This window comes from Amblyomma maculatum, chromosome 4 (assembly GCF_055883805.1).
Source record: "Amblyomma maculatum isolate TAMU_Amacu chromosome 4, ASM5588380v1, whole genome shotgun sequence".
Classification (NCBI taxonomy): domain Eukaryota; kingdom Metazoa; phylum Arthropoda; class Arachnida; order Ixodida; family Ixodidae; genus Amblyomma; species Amblyomma maculatum.
Window position 1 is genome coordinate 6525682 of NC_139347.1, and position 22658 is coordinate 6548339.

Genomic DNA, 22658 nt, shown 5'->3' on the forward strand with positions numbered 1-22658 from the left:
CGACGGAAGCAGAGAAGTATCAAGTCCTGCAGAATCGCCTCCTGCGACCTTAGGGGCCCTGACAGACGAGGCTCACGACCTTCCCGAAGGGCCTGTTCCTGAGCTACGCCGGTCCACAAGAACTAGAAAGCCAGTGGAGCGTTATGGCTATTAGGGGAAGGAAATGCTGCTGATAACAATGCTGCAGATAACCAGCGCATGCGTAGATAGTCCCTCTTTCCTTCTTCCCCTCCTTTCTTTCAGTCTCTATATAGCCGGAAATAAAGCGTCGTCTTTTCGCTCTGCGAATCTGCCTGGTTTTCATCGCGTAGCTGCCAGCCTTTGGCCGGTAGATCGCAACACCTATTGTTTGTTAATTTCTCTTATAAGCTATTTATACAGTGAAAGCTCGATAATTCGAACCTCGATAATTCGAATTTTCGGATAATTCGAACTAGACTACTTGGTCCGGTCAAGCTCCATAGAGATATGTGTATACAAAAGCCCGTTAATTCGAATGCGAGTCGGTTCCGTTACGGATAATTAGAATTACGCGCCGCCGCGTCTGGATGGCTTGGCGCAAATCACGCGGAGGAAAAAAAAAAAAAAGGAAGAAAAAAAAAAAGCTTCCGCGATTGGAAGGCATAATTGGAGGCTGCGCACGTCCAAAACGGGGACAGATGATGGAACCAGGTAAAACCATGGAAGAGTGGGTAAAACTTAAATGGCGCCATGACCGGCGCGGCGGCCGGCGGTGTTTGGAGGGAGGGGAAGGCGACCGCGGCAAGGTCAGTGCATGGCCATGGCGGCAGCTGCCAGCTACCTCTTCTGCGTAACCTCCGTAGCTCGCAACTAAATACTCGTTAATTCCAACCCTGTTAACTTGGAAATAGGGATAAGTACTGTCGGCGCGGTCCCAGCCAACGCCCATGAAAGGCTATGATCTCGGACGAGCACTATGGGTTAATTTTTTTTTTTTCTATAGCCATTCATTCTTCCACCCATCAGTTATCAACGGAAGCTAGCGAGTCAGCCGCGATCGTGACGGCGGCTTTTAATGCCGTTCGCTTCAAAAGCCGCTTGCTGCTATGCGGTTCCGGTGAGTGGAGTGGCAGTAGACGCTGCCCACCCCAGTCGCTCATAGCATAAAGCAAACGTACTGAAAAGGAGGCTTGCACAAACGGAGAAGTGCTGGTACTTAGCCAAGTTCGCTTCCCCCCCCTCCTGGAGCTAAAGTCAAAAGATAAAACACGCCGTTATCGCTGCGCAGCATCTTGGCGCACTGCCAAGAAATGTGTTGTGGACCGTGTGGCGCGAAATGGAGGGCCACGCAACGGCACCTTTTTTTTTTTTTTCCAGATTCGTAGGCACAAATCGAGGCTGGCTGGGTTCATTATGTGAGCGAGCTCATTACGCGACTAAATACGGTACATTTATTGTAATTCAAATGGTTCTTGTCAGTTTTTTCGAGGCCATTCGATAATTCGAACATCGGATAATTCGAACTTTTTTCCTCGAATTAAAGAGCTCTTACTGTACCAACGTATATTTTGTGTCACCCCTAAGGATATTGTCGCCAAAAATTGAACTAACGACCTCAGATTATTCCTGCTGCAAAAAACAACCACAATCACACTACTTGTGTGAACGTGCAAAGGTGGCATCACCACCTAACCCAAAACTGCAGTTGGCCACATTTTCCTCTCCTTGGTATATACGAAAACAATATTGGGTATCACAGATGTCTTGTACAAAGCATGTGACCCTGCGAGTCATCATTTAGAGGAGACCATGACAAGTATGTAGAAGCTAAGTCAGACTGTAAAATTCTCCAGGTGTCTGTATGCTAAGCTATAGCACTACAACATACCATGTTCTGCTTGGTCTACTGGTGTACTGTGGTTTATTCTGCAAGAGCAAAAGCTGTGACTGTCCTCTGGCTCTTTCTGTATATATACATTCATAGCCACACTCGTCATATATTGCAAGCAAGTTACGTTCTACTTCCCTAATATTCATCTGAATCTGCACAGAGTAATTGTGTTTACATTTACTTATGTTCATTACTTATATACCTGCTTTTATATACTATTGTCATCTTGATCATACCATGCGTTTTTGTATTGAATCTATATTGTACGCGCACTCGTATACGCGTTTCTGTCTTCCAGTTTACCGCATTATTTCTAATATTTGTTACTTGGGAAGGCTGTCAATGATATTCCCATGCCAGTGGTGCCTAAAATTGTTGGTTTTGATCATCCATTGTCGATTCTGCCGTTTCCTTGAATAAAGTGAGCTCTGCGAATTATTTGCACTTCTGCCTCTCGAGCAAGCGACATGAACGGCTGCTATGCAGTACCGCCACCCTCCACCAGACAACCTCAACAGCCACATAGAAAAATAAGAACGAACACACATAGTACTTAGACAACCATAGGGGAAAATAAAGCAGGAGCAGTTATTCACCAGTATCTACTGAACTTTAACAGCTTGAATCGAGTTAGAGGCCGATCTGAATCGTGAACGGGCGCAACCGACGGCCATAATTTCTGGATTGGCTTGTCTGAGCTCGTCTACTACGGTGGCTTGTGCATTTTTAGAAATCCACTCGTTTACCACTGCTCCCAGGCACCACCACCATCGCCTTCGAAAAAAACGTCCCCATTGGCTTTACGGGAATGTCACACCCTTGGTACCTGCTTAAGATGGTACGAGAGGTGGTTCCCCTCAGGATCAGGCAGCGAAGGCAAATCCTCCACGCCTGGAGGCTTGAGCACGCTGTTGGAGTCCAAATCGACCAGCCAGACGTCATCCGGCAGGCAAAAGGACCGCTTAAGTTTGAAGAATGTGGCTGGCACGCCTATGATGAATGGTGTCGGAGCCAACAGGAGCTGCACAAGCACAGGAAACAGGTGGCAATGAGCCTCCTAACTGAAAGCAGACAGCACTGCGCTATGTACTACACTGCTATGCGTGCATAAAAAGGAGAACCGAGACAAAGGTATGAAGCAGTGCTTGTCGGTCCCACATGACTGAGGCATGCTGTGACAGTTTGAAGGCGCTCTAAATAAATCTGTGAGACGGACAGCCCCTTGTGGCAACAGCCATTTTGTGAAGTGCAACATTCTGCCCTTTAAAATAAACAGTGTGTGCCCCAAAAAATGCCCCCCTCCCGCCCCCCCTCAGAAAAACGGCCTTAAATCCTGTTTTCTTGAACAGCAGTTTACAGATGCTGCACCATAGACAATATCAGGAAACTGCAACAGAAAAACAGAAAAAGCAGCACTGCTGTGAGATCTTGAACGATTTCAGCGACCTCTCCATGATATATGCTTATGCTAACATCAAGACGACGAAGCAAAGGCCTAAGCGTGCAGTTAAAGAATGAAAACTGCGCTCTACCAAGGGTGTGCAAATATTCGAAATTTCGAGTAAGACTAGACTACATTTGTTATTCAATTTGTATTCATATTCAAAAAACTACTATTTAAAATTCCCGTATATTCGAAAATTACTGAATATCCACCGAAAACTTTCAATTTCACCGCAGTTTCCCCCGCCCCATGCGCTTCACCACAATGCTTGACTTCAGTGTGCAGTAAAGCATCCTCAAAAAGCAAGGGGGCCGCTCTGTGAAGAGGGACCTTCTCTTTTGTGAAGAGGGTCGTCCCAACAGTTTGCGCAAAGTGAAGCACAAGGCGAAACGAGAAAGAAACGTCGTTCATACTGCGGTTTCATCTCAAATGCTGATATCCATCATACAGGTTTTCATCAGGTAAGATTACTGTGATGCAAATAGTTCCCGTCAGTTTTCTCAGGCCCATTCAATAATTCGAGATTTCGGTTAATTCAGACATCTTTCTGGTTCCTTGAAAATACTGTATTCAGCTGCAATATGACAGCTCCATCAAATTTCATGCAGGTCCTTCTTGTACAAAAAACTGGTATATGAAATCCTGTAAAACAGTTATGTACTGGATTTTTTAGTAGAATATACACTTTTGTGCAATTCTAGTTCAATTATTATTATTATCTTTTTTTTGCAAATACCCCGTGAATTGTGAAATAAGCAAGATGAACAGTTGTTGCTATTTCTAGATTTTTTTTTTTCACTCATCAAATATTCGAATTAGATTCGTATTCAAAAATTTCAATATTCACCTATCCCTAGTTACCACGTAACGTTCAATAAGTTGATATTCAAGAATTATCTGATGCTAGCAACTTTCCCAATATTCAACAGGAATTAAATACCACAGTAACTTTCATAAATCTAAACATGGCAAAACTACAGCTGGATTCATGGCTCATGCACTCCTGGAGGGGCAGCTGGCGGACGTTTGCCGCCCTGAAAATAAGGTCCAACATGTCTGTCCTGAGTAAAATTTCCTGCACATAAAATGTTGTTGCGTGGTAAACTGTAACTCACATATCTCTGATGTGAGCACAGCATAACAGCAAGTGTGATGACAGGAGAACCCCTGTCACTGGCCCCACATATGCAGTTCCTATTTTAGAGCTCCACTGCCAGTCCAAGTCAGCAGTACCTGTCGGCTCTGCATGCACCAGCCATCCGAACCCAGCTATACACTGCTTTCAGGCACCGACTGAGACTACACGTTCGTCATGAAGTTTTTGTTGTTTGTTAATGGAGCCTTCTAGCGAGGCTTCACTGCATTTACGAATTTGCTTTTTTTTTTTTTTCATGCTGTGTAAAAGGGGCGTTGATTAATTCAACTTAAGGGTAACTACTGCATTTCCAATAGTTTAATTAACAAGCTTTTACTAGCCATCATGTCAGCACCTACTCTGCTTTTACAATGTGAGGCGGATCGCCCGCTTCACAATGGGAGCGGTAGGTACACATCGCTTCAGTTAGTTGCAGTAATGTGGCGCTACCCTTAGGCAGCGCCGTCCGAGCGCGTGGCGCTGGCGTGCTGGTGATCGCTCGATCCCAGAGACACGCCATGCATCTGCCAGATTCTTTCTTCATAACCCTTCTGGTGTAGCTCTTGATTCATCCGTAGCACAGTGCTTTTTCAAACACCAGTTCGCTGGAGCGGTAGCACTGCTCGTCATCTGTAGAGGTGGCTGCGGCATTTTTGTTCCCTCCGTTTATCACTTGAGCATAATGGCTGGCATGCTAAAGAAGTTGTTTAAGGTGTTTTCAACGCTTACTGCTATTCCTTACGGGACAAATAAAGCGTTTTAAGTAGTTATGATCATTCCTTTCACCCACAAAAGCAAAAGAGATGCCAAGCCAAAAGCTCAAGTGGCAGCCAGTAAGTGCTTTGGCATCAGCTGCCGCAGCATGCATTTGAGGATGGTGTTCACTTCCCGAGTCTTAAAAAAATCATAGCTGCAAGCTACTGCGGACCATGAAAAATCTTTGTCGGACGTAATGATGACAAAAGCACAGCTGCAATTTGAAAGCTATTCATGCCTAGCAGTTTCGAGAAATGCCTTCTCAGGGAAGATTTACCATGTTTAATTACTTATTTCATTCTCCTATCTTCCTTACTGAGCTTGACTTGAATCTAAAACCAATACAGGTTAATTTATTACCCTCTGATTTTATATTTCTGCCCAACAGTTTCAGTGCCAAAACATTCCAGCATGCAGCAAAAAGACATACATGACCCCAACAAGCCGCCACAGCCTTTCATAGCGACACTATGGCAATGCCAACGCCTCTCTTTAAGACCGGTGCTTGCAGCAGCTTCATGATAAGCAGTGTCATGAACGACACGCTCCACAACGGAATCAATACCAGACAGGCGGCCTGATGACCACGAGGGATGCAGAGTGCCACCCCATAAAGAAAGAGGGAACATTACAAAAATCTGCTTTCCCTGCTTTTCACTGTGGTGCCGCTCAACTAGTACAGTAAAATCTTGCCGATACAAATTTGCGAAATTCCCTGGTCGGAGTGCACTGTGTACAATGTGCTAAATTTCGGATGTCCCGAATAGTCTCCCGCGCCACTACGGATTATACGAACACGCAAACTGCGACTGCAACATTGAGCACTACGCACTGCCTGCGCATCTTTGACTCCATGATCACAAGCCATTTGTACGCATCAAGAGCAGTTTGCGGCGACACGTGGCCCGCACGCCGTGATCGCCTGTCGCGCTTACATAACGCAAAACGTTTTTAGCAGCGTGTGGCCCACAGACCGCCGACGTCGCGACTGCAGCAGTTGGTGGCGGCAGGTACGCATGGACCAAACATCGTTGGCTCCGTGATCGCTAGTCACACTGTACACACTGCAAGCAGTTGACAGCGCAGAGCGGCCCGCACATCGCCATCTCCTGCTGTGCTGTATGCGCCGCAAGAAGTATGCAGAAGCGACCGGACTGCATATCACCAGCATCGCGATTGTCCGTCGTGCTTTCCGCGCTGCGAAAAGTGTGCAGCAGCACACGGCCCACAAATGCCAATGTCGCAACCGGCAGTCAAAATACTGTGCACTGAATAGCAGTAGAAGTCGGTGGCATGCGGCAGGCGCAGGCCAGCACATCGCAGATTCTCGATGGCTAGTCGCGCTGTACGCATCGTGAGCAGTCTGCGACGCCATGCGGCTGGCATGTCGCCATATTCTGCTGTGCTGTACGAGCCGTGAGATGTCCGTAGAAGCATGCGGCCCTCACATCGCCCACATCTTGATAGCCTGTCGCGCGAGTGGCGAGCTGGGACTGCACGACCATAATAAACCTTTTCGGCTACAAACAGATATGCACGACTTCTGCATACTTATGTTTGTTCGTTTTGATGATATGAATGTTCGAATGATATGAATTTTATTGCGACCCCGTGATATTCGTATCACCGAGGTTCTACTGCATCTCTGCCTCACAAAGAGAACAGGTACGAAAGCTAGCCACCGGGGGAGAGTAGGAAAGGCAGGCAGGAGAGGGCTATGGATGGTTGAATTGGCCATATTTGGCAAGGATTGTAAATATACAGGAGGCACTGCATGGTCATATTTCCAGCTGCCTGTCGTGTAATAAATGAGTTTCATTTTGCTACTCAATTTACATAACCACAGTACAAGTTTCATACTGTTATGCTGCCTATCAAACAGCCCAAATTTTAGTGCACATCAAGAATGTTTTTCTGGATGAGGCTCAGTCCGTCTGGGTTTGTCTATTTTGGTTGAAAAGACCATACACAGCTGTGAAACAAAGGTCTCCTACCATTTACCAAATTTTTCAAAATACAAAACAGACATTCAAGATTCAATTCAATATTCAAAGGTACATTTTGCATAGTCATATCTGAAAATTCCAATATTCACACACCTCGTGCCTACAATGTATGTTTCAACAGGCAAAAAACCTCATGCAAACCAAACTGCTGTAATAATTCTCATGGCACATACTGCATGCAGCCAACACTGTACAGCAGTAATTCTCAGTGGATGTTGATGCTGTTCCAAGACCAGCTTGTGGAATTGGAATTGAGTAAAGGCTAAACTGGTCTCCATAACATACGTGCTTGATACGCTGGTGCGCTACGGCCTGCAGATGATGTTGGGAAGAGGTGGCGCGTTGACGCCGGTATGTGTGCCGCAAGAAGAAATTTGACTCGTCCAAACACCATTCAACTTGCTCGTCGGAGACCTGTGACACTTTTCACTGCAGCCCCGTTGAGCAGTGAAGCCAGAACTCAAGTTTCACAGATGCAGGCATCAACAAACGCCATAGGCTCTCTCTCTCTCCCATGCGCACTCTCCGTTTCCACACTCGTCCCACATTTATTTTACTTCAAGAAAATAAGTCGCCTTTGAACCTCTGTGCTTTTAAAACCCTGCAAAAATATGTCTAGCCAAGTTAGAGCTATTGTGCGACCTTTCTCCCCCTTTTTTTTTCTTTTTTGCGGACAAGGGTTTTACAGACCACGAAAATCGCCTCATTCCCCACTCCCCTCATTTCAGAAACACTGCTGTACAACAAGAAAAATTCACAACTACGAATTTGAATGTTTTCAAATGCCCCAACATTCTCACCTGTTCTGCAGAGGCCATGCAGGTAGGCAAAAGTGGGATCACAGGAAACATGTACTCCAAAGGGTAGATCATTGTGACAAAGGCCATGACGCTCATAGAGAGAGCATTGTAATCACGGGACTGGAGAACAAGCTGCAACAAAGAAGTCCACCAAGAGATCTTTTGAAGGCAGAGCAAGCACAGTCGGGAAAAAAAAATAAAAAAAACTAGCTAGCTAGCAACAAGCACTCTCTAAGAAATTAGTCAAGCGGCTGACACTAAAGAGCTAGCAGGATAACCATGAAGAGTTTCCTAAACTAGGGATGCAAAAAAAAAAAACATGAAACCATTCAACTAGCAGCCCAATGTGAAAAACACATCTCCAACTTCAAACAGCAATTGCACACCCACTGACAATGCTGCTATATTTATGTGGTTTGCGCAGTATGTACTACATGAGGCTGTTCCCTTCATGGATGACATCCAGGATGACAACAGCAACAACAATGCAAGTCGGAGCGAAATGTAACTAAACATTGGCAGGCAAGGTGGGCAGCTGTGCTTTCACTGATGACAGGCATGAGTCAATGGTACCACATACATTGTGCAAAACTCGGGGTTGGTATGCAGGCAGTGATGTACCTCTCACCAAATCAAACACTGTTGTTCATTCTTCAGTGTTTATCACGCTTACCAGATATACAATTAAGCAATTTAACAATGACAGTATACGGGCTATGCCCATGGGAACAAATGCATTTTTTGCACAATGGCTGCTGCTTTTTATTAAGTGCAGCTATTAGGAAGCTTTGCCACCTCGCAATAAAAATTAAGTTATCTTACAACCAGGTCCCCCCACCCCGCCTCAGCCCGACTCGTGGCCGCAAGAAGCCGGAGCTTCTGTGCAAAGAAAAATAAGAATGGAGGCTGCTGCATAAAGCCTAGCCGCAACAAAGGCAGAAAAACACTTCTCTTTCCGACCTGCATTGTGCTGACTGTGTGACGCTAAGGTTGTGATGGTTGCTATGGTTACTGGCCTCCAGGTAGAATAAATGGCTGTTGGTAGCACAATAGTACACAAGACTGGCTTTCATACCTAGCATGGTACCTGTGTACAATAAGTGCTGACCATCAGTAAGAAGGGCTGCACTAACCACATCCACTGTTAATAAAAACAGCGCCAACAGGAAGACACAAGACAAGATAAAAGGAAGCTACAGGACAAGTGCTTGTCCTGTAGCTTACTTTTATCTTGTCTTATGTCTTCCTGTTCGCGCTGTTTTTATTAACAATGGATGTTTATCAACTTGCCAAACAAAGTATCTTACTAACCACATACCAGAAGCCAAATGCCTCATACTCCTGTCCAAGCCATACTAAATCAAGTGGATGCTTAAACCCATTTCAAAAACCTCGAACTTAATGGGTACATGGGAAACACTTTTTAACAAAGTATGAAGCAAAAATCAAAGATATGCTCTCATTCCCAACCCCCATAATCATCATAAGTGTATTCTATGAAACTGTGACAGGTAGCTTAAAAGAAAGCAACTGTCTGCTTCCAGCTCAAAGAATGCCCTTTGAGTTCACCAGTGTAACCTCATTCTGTGTAATAAAAGCAAAGCAAAAAGATAGAGACAATCTACTTTTATTGTGTTTCTATCCCACATGTTATGAACCCACTGTTTTAATGCATGCCCCCGACGAAGAACTGTTCCAGCACTCAATTGTGCAAGGATGAGGATAACATGTGCCATACCTCTGTGGTTTTTTTCACATCCTACTGGCATGTAATTTCAGACAATTGGGACATGCTGAGGTTCTGCCTGCAGGTCAGATGTCCCAGTCATCAGAAGTTACTACTGCACTTCATAAGGCAAAGTGTCTGAAACCAACAAAGCTGTGGTCAAAAGACACCATTCCACTACCAAAATCTTCTTCCCTTCCTTTGAGCCATTTGTCCTGTATCTAAAGCAGTTCACTAATACAACCGGGCAAGAAAGGAACCAGAGGATATGAAATAGGCATCAAATGCTTGGTGCGTGAAGGAATGGAACCCTCACAGAAGTAACAGTTGGAAGAGGAGAAGCCAAGAAAGGCCAAGTCTCACCTTGTGCTCCAGGACGATGCAGGTGAGCACTTTTATGCAGGTGTCCACCCCGAGGAGCTCAAGTGGAAGATGCAGTGGGAAATCAACTAGGGAGAAGCGGGTATGGTCAGGAAGTGCAAAGATCAGAGGCTGCTCCACACGTCTGGGCAAAATGGCAACCTGCAACAGGACCAACAAGGCGAGAGAGGCACAATCATTACATAAAGAGTACTTCTGTACCTAGTATTGGAATGCCTGCCAAAATTATGTCGACTCTTGGTAGGTTTTGCTAGAAGGGAACCAAAAATTTGTTGCAGTTATGCACTCTATGGTGAGCTCCTTTAATATAGCTGATCCTGATGGGACCTGAGTGTCAGTTTGAAAAGACCAGCTGTTTGAGCTAATAAGAGTGCTTTTATGACAGAGTGGGATGCCCTGGAAATTTGATAAACACCTGAGACCCATGCATGTCGCTCTCCTTCTCTATGCAGGCCATGCAATCAAGTGGGCATTCCTCAAAGGTGCAACTTATATTAGAAACCTTCCTAAACAAGGAACAAAACCAAATGTTTGCACGGAAGAGATATCACCCATGTAGCAATATGACTCACTGTTAAGCAGTTCCCCCAGTTTTTAGGACCAAATAAGAATAAAATGTAAAATGAAATGGGGTATACTAAATTGAAAGCTGCCTATATTAAGACTGCTCTGGGTGCCGCATTGTTTATTGAGCTTGAAACTCCCCAAATACACAAAAAAAAAGATAGTTGCAGATTGCACTTAACTCTGTTTAAGAGCAAAAATGGAGAAAGCAACTTTACAGGAGTATTTTCATTACCTGCATCGCCATTGTCATCATTACTATCACCATCATCAAACCCTATCACTACTATTAGCATCATTAGTAACTAAATGCACTGTCATTGCCATCAGTGCTATCATCATTACCATGAACTGCACCATCATTGTCATTACTATCATCACTATCATTATTATTAACTGCAGCATCAATGTCATCACTACTATTATCATTACCACTATCACTAACTGAAGCGTCATTTTCATCGCTGCTATATCGTTCTTATGCCAGACAAGGTGATTTACGATCTGTTTCTCCTGAGCACGGCGTGGAGTAGTGGTTTGTGCGCTCAGCTGGGGATTGGAGGGACAGTGGTTCATTTCAAGACGGAGACCAAAGGATTTTATTTTCTTTAAGTGGCAATGCGAGAGCCGTTTTCTGATCATACTTTCTGTACACGATGCGCATGGGTTAAAAAAAGCTTTTGCCTTAGTATAACTTCAGTGGTAAGGTAAACAGGATGTGGGCTGCTCTGCTCATTAGGCTTACTTGTTTGCCTACCGCATTTTTTGTGCTCCAAGATAAGGCTGCACACACAAGTACCTTACCAAAGCTGGTTTAAAATGGTAGATAACAAATCCTTATTAAGCTATTATCAATGAATAAAAAAAAATGCAAAACGTAGTTCTGGCTTGTGAAAAGTAGCAATCATCAAAATGACATGGCTGGGTACTCAATAATCATGGAAGGCAACGCATGCTATTGTTCGTAATGTTTAATAGTGCATTTTTCCTTCCTTATAACAGTGAAACAAAGGTGAAAAAGCCACCTCTCTTCCTCTAGTACTTGTTGCTACTGGCTCCCAGTGTACCACGCTGCACTGCCATGTGAGGCATTTTTTAATACCATGTCACTAATACCTTTGCTCCCAAATTTCATTACAAGGAGCATGCACGCACTGTGCTCGCTTCGTAGAAATACAAAACAGAAATGGTAGAATTTTGGTTTAGATCATATGGTTTAACATTCCAAAGTGACTAAGGCTATGAGAGACACCATCATAGAGGACTCCGGAATTTTGAACACCCGGTGTTCCTTGTGTGCACTGACATCACACAGTAACGGATGCCTTGCTTTTCGCCTCCATTGAAAAGCGGCCGCTGTGACCAGGATTTGGCGCCATTGGATTCAGTAGTCGAGCGCACCCTGACCACTGAAACACCTCAGTGGGGTAGATATGATAAAAGTAATGTTATGCTAATTCAAACAGAGCGCACCAGTCCAATCACCAACCGTTTAAACTTCAATCACTGATTTCTTGGTCTGACTAATTAGCATTGCACCTACCAGAAAAACTGCACCTGTAACTCAGGTGCTCTAGTGAAGCTGTTATTACAAATACACAATGCGTTTTCCTATTATGAGGCAACTCAAATAGCAGAAACAATTCAATCATGCAAATTATCCCCCCTTAAATGTATCCTTCACGTGCTTATCTTAACTCAAGATGTTCAAGAACATGCCCCTCCAATTTGATAGCCAAGGCTAGGTTTAGAATAGTAACTTCTGTAAAGATGATGATGAACTTGAAAAGCTGAAGAAGATTCTGCACGCTTTCAGTGGTATCACCATTGGTATGTGCGCCTGACCTATCTGTACGCGGATTGTTCCTGCCGTGCTGCTCGAATCCCAGTACCTCTAATAAACCCCATCCTATATTTGGTGGAGTCACGGGATAGAAACGTTGGTCTTGGAGCTCCATTGCCGCACTCTCCCTACACCTCCAACGCCAGATGACGTCCAACATCAAGGCATGCAAGCGGGTCTAACTGTCATCTGTGCCGGCTTCCTTCGCCAGCGGGACCCGGCTATCTTTAGTGGGATCAATGAGCAAGATGTCGAAGATTGGCTCACTTCCCACAAACGGGTGAGGCTCTACAATAAATGGGACGAAGAAATGATTTAAAACAGTGCTGGCAGAAGTCTTTGGTCGCCCGGCTGTCGGGAAATTTTGCGCGCCAAGCAGTGCTTGCGTGAAAGGTCACAGCAGGCCAGCAAAAGCTTTACAAGCTATATAGAAGTAGTCGTCGACCTGTGCAAATATGTGAAGGCTAACATGTCAGAGGCTGATAAGATCAAACACATCTTGAAGGGTACTGATGATGACGCCTTCCGGATGTTGTTAGCACGCAACTTGCGTACTGTCACCGAAGGCTTCACGTTCTGCCAGAGCTTTGAGGACCTGTGCAAGCAGGGGGGTGTTGACGCATCAGCCCCAAGTACAGGTTGAACCGCTTGCCGGACTGGTGCTTGCAGCCGACAACCCATTGTTGCTGCAGCAAATTAAAGCATTTATTCGTGAAGAGGTGGCGCATCAGCTTTTCCTGCTTTCTAGCCCTCAAGAGCAGCCACACCATTTCGCCCCGGCATTGCAGTAGGCTATTCAGGCGCAGGATGCTGTGGCGCTTCCATCAGTCCATCCGCCATCACTTGTCGTTGCTGCTCCTCTGACTTACGCTGACGCTGTTCCAAGATCTGTCACCGCTCCTATGACCTATGACGATATCATTCTAAGGCTTGCCGCCGGTCCCTTGAATTAAGCCGACATCGTTGCACGACCTCGGCCGCTAACTTACACTCAAACGTCAGTGCCTGTGTAAGTGTCAGCACCCTATTTTCGACCGGCTCCAAGACCGTGCAATTCCTGGCACACAACAGATAACCGACCAATTTGCTACATTTGAGGACTGGCTGGGCATATTGGCCGCTATTGCCGAAACCGTCTCCCAGTGTCAGCATCACCTACCCAAGGTTCCGGGTAGTGGTCTTCGACACCCCAGTATTCTGTGCCTACTGAGCCTTTAGCAAGCCGCCATTTCTCACCAGACCACTCAGCCATCTCCGACTACTGTTCACCGTCACCGCTCCATCTCTCCGATGCGACGTCAACCGAAAACGCTTTACGTGAGGAAAACTAGAGGCCGCAGTTCCTGAGGCGAGAACTGCGACCCCGTCGAACTTTCCAAGTCCTCATCTATGACCAGCCACTGAAGTTTTGGTCGAGGGCGTTTTTCTGTCATGGCCCTAATTGACACTGTTGCTGCGATTTCAGTAATGGGCGCAAAACTTTGTAGCCGTTCAAAGAAAGTGAAGCCGCCAATTACAGGACTTTTGTTGTGAATGGCCAGCGCTCAGCAAATCAAGCCTTTAGCAGTGTGCAACGCTCCAGTATTAATCCAGAATTGGTCTTTATACAATAGAGTTCATCGTGCTACCAAAATGCTCACATGCTGTTATCTTAGGCTGGTGTTTCCTGTCGCGTCACGTCACTATAATCGATTGTGCTTGCACTGAAGTAGGGTTTTCTGTGCTGCCCAAGCCTATGCCAGACAACGCTCCTTCTAGTCTATGCGCTAAAGCCCTCGTTGCTGGAGACATCGACATTCTTCCCTCTTCTTCCCTGCTTGTAAATACCGCTTGCGACTCTGTATGCGATCAAACTGCCTCTTCATGCAAGCACATACAATTCTGTGCTGAAAGTGCCTTCCATTGCATATGCTGTACTCACTGCTGTGCATATGCTGTAACCAATGTTTTGTGCCACAGTGAATGTCTCGGGAGCCTACAACACATCGCATCTGTTCTCCATGAAGAGACTGTGACGCGCCACAGATCACCACGACTGTACTCACCCCTCAACTTCCTGTACCCGCTCCCTCTTCCACAGACCTGCTCCACCACTTTATCGATGCCAATCTTCCTACGCTTCAGCAAACACAACTTCTTGCCCTACTTCAACAGTTCAGCTCCTCCTTCAACTCCCATCAAAATTCCCTGGGCCAAAGTTCAACTGTCACTCATCGAACTGAGATTGGAGCCCACACACCACTGAGACAGCGGCCTTATCGTGTGTCTGCTACTGAGTGCCAGGTTATTGAAAAGCAAGTAGACCAGATGCTTCAGAACAGCGTCGTTCAGCCTTCGGGCTTCGCCTGCATAGCTCGTTAAAAAGAAGAATGGCTCCATCCCCTTGTGTGTGGATTACCGCTGACTTAATAAGATTACAAAAAAAGATGTCTATCCTGCTTGCAATGTGTTGAATCCTTTTACTCTCTAGATTTACATTCCGGGTACTGGCAGGTCTCAATGGAAGCAGCTTACCGCTCTAAAACTGCCTTTGTTACTCCCGACGGCCTGTACAAATTTGCTGTTATGTCTTTCGTCCTTTGCAATGCTCCAGAGACATTTGATGTACACCATTTTGCGTGGACTGAAATGGAAGACCTGAGATCTGCCTCTGCTATCTCGACAACATCGTCGTTTTTCCCCCTCACTTTGACACTCATCTCTACCGCCTGAAGCACGTCTTGACCTGCCTTTCTGATGCCAGCTTGAAGCTCAACATAAAAAAATGTCGTTTTGCCACCCGTCAACTGACCATTTTAGGGCACTTTGTCTCCAAGGAAGGGGCCAAACTTTGTGCTGTCGTTGCCTTTCCCAAGCCGAGATCCATCAAAGACCTGAGCAGCTTCCTAGACCTGTACTCTTACTTTCATCGGTTCATTCGAAACTTCGCCTCCATTGCTGCCCCTCTGACGCAGCTTCTGTCGGGCAGTTCCAACTTTTCGCTCTGGTAACCATGTCATCGCGATGACACCTCCTCACTACACCACCCGTCCTGCGTCACTTCAACCCCTACTGAAGTACATACAGGTGCCAGTGGTATTGGTCTCAACGCTGTACTCGCTCAGCGGAAATCTGGCTTTGCTGAATATGTCGTCGCCTATCCAAGCTGCATGGTCACGAAGGCGGAGCCATATCATTCGGTCACTGGAAAAGGGTGTTTGGCTATAGTTTAGGTTCTAACCAGATTTCGCCCTTACCTCTATGGCCGCCCTTTTGAAGTTATGACGAACCACCATGCGCTGTGCTGGCTTTCTTCCCTGAAAGACCCACCTGACCGTCTTGCCAGGTGGGCTCTTCTCCTACAAGAATTTGATGTCCATGTAGACTACCGCTCTGGCTGCAAGCATCAAGACGCCAACGCCCTTTCTCACTGCCGCCTTTCAGCTGACATCCCCAGCCTTTCCACACTGGACGCTTCCACGATATCACTTCACATCAGTGACATGCCTTCCGCGCAGCAGAGAGACTAATGGATTGCTTCTCTTATCGATCTCCTCTCTGTTCAAATGGCTGCTTCTTCATCGCATGTGTTTCACCACCAAGAATCACACTTCACCATTCGTAACAACCCCCTTTATCGCCACTACAGTGCTGATGGCCACAAATGGTTGCTAGCCATTCCCCGCCACCTACGCTCGCAAGTCTGTGAGTTTTTCCACACTGACCCACAATGATGCTATGCGGGAGTGTTCAGGACGTACCACCGGCTACACTTACAATACTACTGGAGGGGCATGTACAAATTCATCCTCAAATATGTTCGCTCATGCCTCGCCTGTCAAAGTTGAAAGTCCCCTCCTCATTGTTCTGTTGGCGAGTTGTAGCCATTACCTTACTCACCATGCCCCTTTGATCGCGTCGGTACCGATTTATATGGACTGCGCCCATACACTGCTGCTAAGTATGGCTGGGTCATTGAAGCAGTTGACCACCTGACGCAATATGCAAAAACCGCTGCCCTTCCATCTGCCACAGCGTCAGATGTAGCCTCATTCATTTTGCAGCAATTCGTCCTTTGTCACGGCACACCTCATGAACTACTCAGTGACAGAGGATGCGTCTTTTCATCTGATGTTGTTCAAGCTCTACTCAACAAGTGCCACATAATTCATCGAACCTCCACCACCTATCGCCTGGACTAACGGACTCACCGAACATTTTAACCGTACCCTTGGCGACATGCTTAAGTATGTCTCCTCTGACCACTCTGACTGGGATCTCCTCCTTCCATACATGACATACGCGTAAAATACTGCTACACAGCTAGCTACCGGTTTCTCTCCGTTCTATCTTCTTTACGGCCGTCACCCTTCTACTCCACTAGATACTATTTTTCCGTACCAATCAGACGCATCTGAGTATATCGCTGCTTCTAAAGCTGCCTGACACGCTGAGGAGTGCTGTCAAATTGCCCGGTCGCTCACGACTAACACCTAGTACCACCAGAAATCCCGCCATCAACAAACACCATATGACACTGCAATTCTCCTCTGGCAGTCTTGTCTAGCTCTGGATTCCATCAGGCACTTCCGGACTATCCTCTAAATTTATTTGTAAGTATCATCCAAGTATCACAGCCTCTATTGTGTTTTGTAGCGCATCTCTCCTGTCAATTAGATTGTGGAACTCTTGACGCCCTCACCTGATTTCCGCTGACGCGGCCACGAGAGTGTCCACGCCCAGCGCCTTAAGCAATATTACGACCCTGCCATTATGTCAACGCCACAAGTCGCCAGGGTGGCTCCTCTTCTCGCCGGGGGGCCTTGTAAAGATGAAGATGTACATGCGAAGGTGAAGAAGAGGATTCTGCGCGCTGTCTTCAGTGGTATCACCATCGGTGTGTGCGCTTGACCTGCCTGTACACGGACTGTTCCTGTCATGCTTATCATGTCCCAGTACCTCAATAAGCCTCCATCCTACACTGCATACATTATGAATCTTAAAAGCAGCAATTTAAGGGCTTCCTCCCCCTTTAAAAATTGCAAAACAATTGTGTGAAATATAAACAAAAAATAAATGAATTGCTTGATGCCCTAGCGCAAAGTTCACAAGATATGGCAATCTACCCACTTTCCAAGCTTCAAGACCACGACTGCACACTCTGACTATAAAGATTTATTTGCCTCTGTTTTTCTTGCCTATTTTTCTTTTGTTCTTCTAAAATGTGCCATAGTCATGGGCAGCCTCAAGTAGGTACCTTTTCTAGTCCGTTAACTCCGATGTCTTATGTAAGTAAAACTCTAAAGGAGCTAAGAGTGCTACAGCACTCCTGCAAGTGTGGCTTCTCTTTAGTTACAGCAATATGTGCCCAGCTGTGAGAAACAAACCTCAACGCGTGTCTTGCCAGGCACAGGAACAGGTGCACTCAGCAGCTTCAACATCCAAGTCTCAATTTCTCTCACTTCATGGAGGACAGCACTCGAGTACCCTTCAGAGATGCGGCCTAAGAAAACATTCCACACGTTGTCTCTGCAAAAGAAGAGAACACGATGAAATACTACATTTCACATTCCTTCCAGGAGCGCGCTATGGTTAAAACAATCCATGTGCCACTGTAATCATTATTGCTGTGAGTCTCTGCTTTCTAATAGCTGTCACTAACTCTTACGCTTTAAATCACCATCTGCATGACCTCTTCCGAGAAAAAAAAAAAAAAGGCGCCAGTACAGAGGTACGCCATTAAATGAAACTCCCTATATTCAGCTGCTGATCAATGGGAAAGTTATTCAGGCAGGCTGAGGAGTTGGAATTTTCACGAATGTGCGCTGTGATCATGTGGTTAGGGTGGGCCTAGCTCAATCTAATACCCTGTTGGCCATTTTTGTTGCATTCTAACTGATGTGTATTTTCTCATGTCACGACTGTGCATTTTCCTACTTGTTTTTCCCTCTTGCATAACACTGCTATATCGTTGTATTATATATCCTTTGCCATGTTCATTCCTACTTCCTCTCTATGGTGCTAAACACTCTGAAGGCAAAATAAACCACTAAATGACCTGAAAAACACCCCCTACTCGATTACAGTTTCATGGTAAGACCTGCCTTCATGTTGAAGCAATGCGTATGAAATAAGCACTGAATGGATTAAGTAGCATGCATTTTGTGAGACTGTATCATCCATATGATGGAACACAAACAATACTACACTTTCAAGTGTGACCTAACAGTTGTGTGGAATAGCTGAGACTAATACACAACGCCCCTTCATGGATCACTGCCTTGTCATGGCAGAGGGGCTTGCGAAACTCGAAGTGTAGGGCCACCCAAGATAGACAGGTTACGGTAGAGAGGTCTGACAAAATGTGATTCACTGAAGAAGGTAATGGCAACCCACTCCAGTTTTTCCTGCCGAGAAAACCTTATGACCAGTCATAATAGCATTAATGATATGGCGCCGGAAGATGCGCCCCCCAGGTTGGAAGGCGTCCCATATGTTACTGGGGATGAACAAAGGGCGATTCCTAGTAGCTCCAGGTCGAATGAAGCGGCTGGGCTAAAGCCAAAAGGACGCTCAGTTGTGGATGTGTCGGGAAGCGACCGGAAAGTCCGATGTTGCAAAGAGATATAACACATAGCAACATGGAATGCAAGATCTATGACTCAAGGTAAACTGGATGTCGTCAAGCGAGAAATGGACAGATTGAACACTGATATCTTGGGTATCAGCGAGCTCTAGTGGACCGGAATAGGAGAATTTAATTCCAGCGACCATTATGTCTTTTATTGTGGGCACAAATCCAGGAGAAGGAATGGAGTTGCTCTCATAGTAAATAGAAGAATGGGCAAAGCAATGCTAGGGTACAACCCCAAAAATGACCGAATAATTTCACTTCGGATCCAAGGTCCCCATTTCAACATAACAGTTATCCAAGTCTATGCACCAACCACTACTGCTGAAGAAGCTGACGTCGAGAGATTTTATGCTGACCGCACTCTATCATCAGACGTCCTTTTTCTCAAAGGAGACTGGAATGCTAAGGTGGGGAGTGAAGAAATATTCGGAATTACACGCAAGTTCGGTCTTGGTGAGCCAAATGAAGCTGGGCAGAGGCTAGTAGAGTTTTGTCAAGAAAACAACCTGACCACAGCGAATACTCATTTTCAACAGCACAAGAGGCGCCTGTACACATGGACTTCACCAGATGGTCTGTACAGGAATAAGATTGATTATATTCTTTGCTGGCAGAGATGGAGAAACGCTATACAAGCAGTAAAAACAAGGCCTGGGGCCGATTGTGGCACCGATCATCAGCTTCTTGTTGCCAAAATTAAGCTTCGATTGAGGAAAACGCAGAAAACTAGAAGGCCTTTCAGGTATGATCTGGATCAAATTCCATCAGAATATGCTGTGGAAGTGAGGAATCGATCAAGAATTAGATCTAGAAGACAGAGAGCCTGAAGAGATGTGGACTGATGTTCGTGATATAATACAATAAGTTGCTACTAAGGTAGTTCCAAAGCAAAAGAAATGCAAGAAAGCAAACTGGTTATCTGAAGAGGCTTTGTAAGTAGCTGAGGAAAGGATGGCGAAAGTTATGGGGGAAAGAGAAAGATACAAGGTTCTCAATGCGGATTTTCAGAGAATAGCAAGGAGAGATAAGAATGCCTTCCTGAACATACAGTGCCAAGCAGTTGAGGACAACAGCCAATTGAGGAACACAAGAGCTCTGTATAAGACAATAAAAGATATCAAAGGAAGCTTCTGTGCTAAGATGGGCGTGATAAAGGACAAACGAGGCAGGAACCTCACTGAAGCCTCAGAGATAAAGAAGAGGTGGCAGGAATACACAAAAGAACTGTACAAGAAGGACCCGGATGTGCAAACCCAACATAAGACGGTTGTGATTACCGATCTCGAGCCGGGAATCCTGAAAAGTGAAGTTGAATGGGCCTTAGCCAGCCTTGCTAAGAGCTAAGCTAGCGGAATTGATGGCATTCCAGCTGAGTTGCTTCAAAACCTGAACCATGACGACGCTGTTAACGTTCTGTATACATTATGTCAGCAAATTTGGGCAACCCTGCAGTGACCACAGGATTGAAGGAGGTCAGTTTACATCCCCATTCCAAAGAAAGACAGTGCCAAAGATTGTTCCAACTACCGCACGATCGCGCTTATTTCGCATGCTAGCAATGTGATGTTGAAAATCCTCCAAGGTAGGCTGCAGCAGTATGTGGATCGGGAGCTTCCGGACGTGCAAGCTGAGTTTCGCGAGGGCAGAGGAACTAGAGACCAGATTGCCAACCTTCACTGGATCATGGAAAAAGCAAGAGAGTTCCAGAAACCCATCTACTTCTGCTTTATTGATTATGCGAAAGCATTTGACTGCGTAGATCACAGCAGATTGTGGCAAGCTCTCCAAGAGATGGGAGTTCCAATTCATCTCATCTGTCTCCTCAGGAACCTGTATGAAGGGCAAGAGGCCACAGTCAGAACTGGGCATGGTCTTAATGATTGGTTTCCGATTTAGAAAGGAGTGAGACAAGGCTGCGTACTGTCGCCCTGCCTATTTAACCTATATGCTGAGTGCATCATGAGGAAGGCCAGTCTGGACGAGTCTTCAGCTGGAGTGAAGATTGCTGGGAAACGTATCAACAACCTTAGATATGCGGATGGTACCATTTTAATGGCAGAAAAGGAAGTGGAACTTAAGAGACTTCTGATGCACGTACAAGAAGAGAGTGAGAAGTTTGGGCTTAAACTGAACATTAATAAGACAAAGATCATGGTGTCTTGCCCTATCAAGGCCTGGAGCATCAAGAGACAAGAAGTGGAAGCTGTGACAGATTTTCTCTTCTTGGGCTCCAAGATTACCCTGGAAGGAGACTGCAGCCATGAAATTAGGAGACGCCTGCTTCTGGGAAAGAGAGCCATGGCTAGCCTTGACTGCCTAGTAAAGAGCAGAGACATTACACTGCCAACCAAGATCCGTATAACTCATGCTATGGTCTTTCCAGTTGTGATGTATGGATGCGAAAGTTGGACTGTGAAGAAGGCTGACCGCCGAAGAACTGACGCGTTTGAATTGTGGTGCTGGCGGAGACTCTTGAGAGTTCCTTGGATGGCCAGAAGATGAAATCAGTCGATATTGTCGACAATAATCCTGACTGCTCATTGGAGGGTCAAATTCTAAAGTTAAAAGCTCAGCTACTTTGGTCATCTCATGAGAAGAGAGGAGTCGCTGGAGAAAGATTTGATGTTGGGAAAGGTTGAGGGTCACCGGAGAAGGGGTAGGCAGCGAATGCGATGGTTAGATGGCATCCTCAAGGCACTGCAGATGAAGTTATGTGATGTTAGGAAGATAGTGAGAGACCGGAAAGCGTGGCGTGATATGGTTCATAGGGTCACGAAGAGTCGGACACGACTGAATGACTGAACTGAACTGAATCACAGCCGGTCTCGAGGGAGAGCGCGTTTCTCTCTTCTCTTACGGCCTCTCCAATGGGGTCTGTTTCCACCGCCCGCCGCGCCTCGGTGGGGTCGCCACCGCCCCACTGCTGCTCCTCCGCTACAGCCGTTCACGCGCAAGGGAAACGCGCGCTCGCTCTTCGCTCCGCCCGCATCAGTTGCAACCGGCAGGTTCTGATATTTCACCCTTTATGGCTTATAGGAAGAAGCCGTAATCAGCATCCGATTTATCGTGTATGAGTCAATAATGCGTGTGGGCGCGAGATCGCGCGCGCCTTCGTCAGTGCTGTCGCGCACGGTCGAATGAAGTTTCGGGTGCACTTACATCAACACTCTTTGCCCCTAAATTTTTACAAAACTATGTGTACCATTTTATGCAGTGTGCCTTTGAAAGCTGTAAGCATGTACAGCGCGACCTGACGCTAGTGCATGACAAACTGTTCGGTGGATATTCTGTCAACCGCTGCCGTTTTCGTTTAGAGCAAAAGAGGCACCGACGGAAATTCATAGCACGTCTCAGATTCAGAGTAAGGAACAAAAATTTACGCATACAGTTAAAATTTCAGTTGTCTAGTGAAGTGGGCTGTTCTAGCTTCGTTTAAAACAAATCAGTAGATTGAAAGACAGCAGATGTATACGTAGTCTCGCGACTGACGCACACGTAGACAGTCATAGTCAGTTTAATACAGTGATAAAAAAACAAC

The 22658-nt window shown here is 45.9% G+C and overlaps 1 protein-coding gene across 6 annotated transcripts in view; it reads right to left on the bottom strand.

Annotated features, from left to right (window-relative positions):
* The window catches only part of Rab3-GEF (Rab3 GDP-GTP exchange factor), a 129140-nt gene that overhangs the window by 99537 nt on the left and 6945 nt on the right, over nt 1–22658 (bottom strand). For all 6 annotated transcript variants that reach the window (XM_084600697.1, XM_084600695.1, XM_084600694.1 and 3 more), the window contains exons 3-6: nt 17874–18015; nt 10083–10241; nt 7994–8125; nt 2679–2873 (exon numbers count right to left, since the gene is read on the bottom strand). In XM_084600697.1, coding sequence (XP_084456823.1) covers nt 2679–2873; nt 7994–8125; nt 10083–10241; nt 17874–18015 — 628 coding nt within the window. The remainder of the gene's footprint in view (nt 1–2678; nt 2874–7993; nt 8126–10082; nt 10242–17873; nt 18016–22658) is intronic.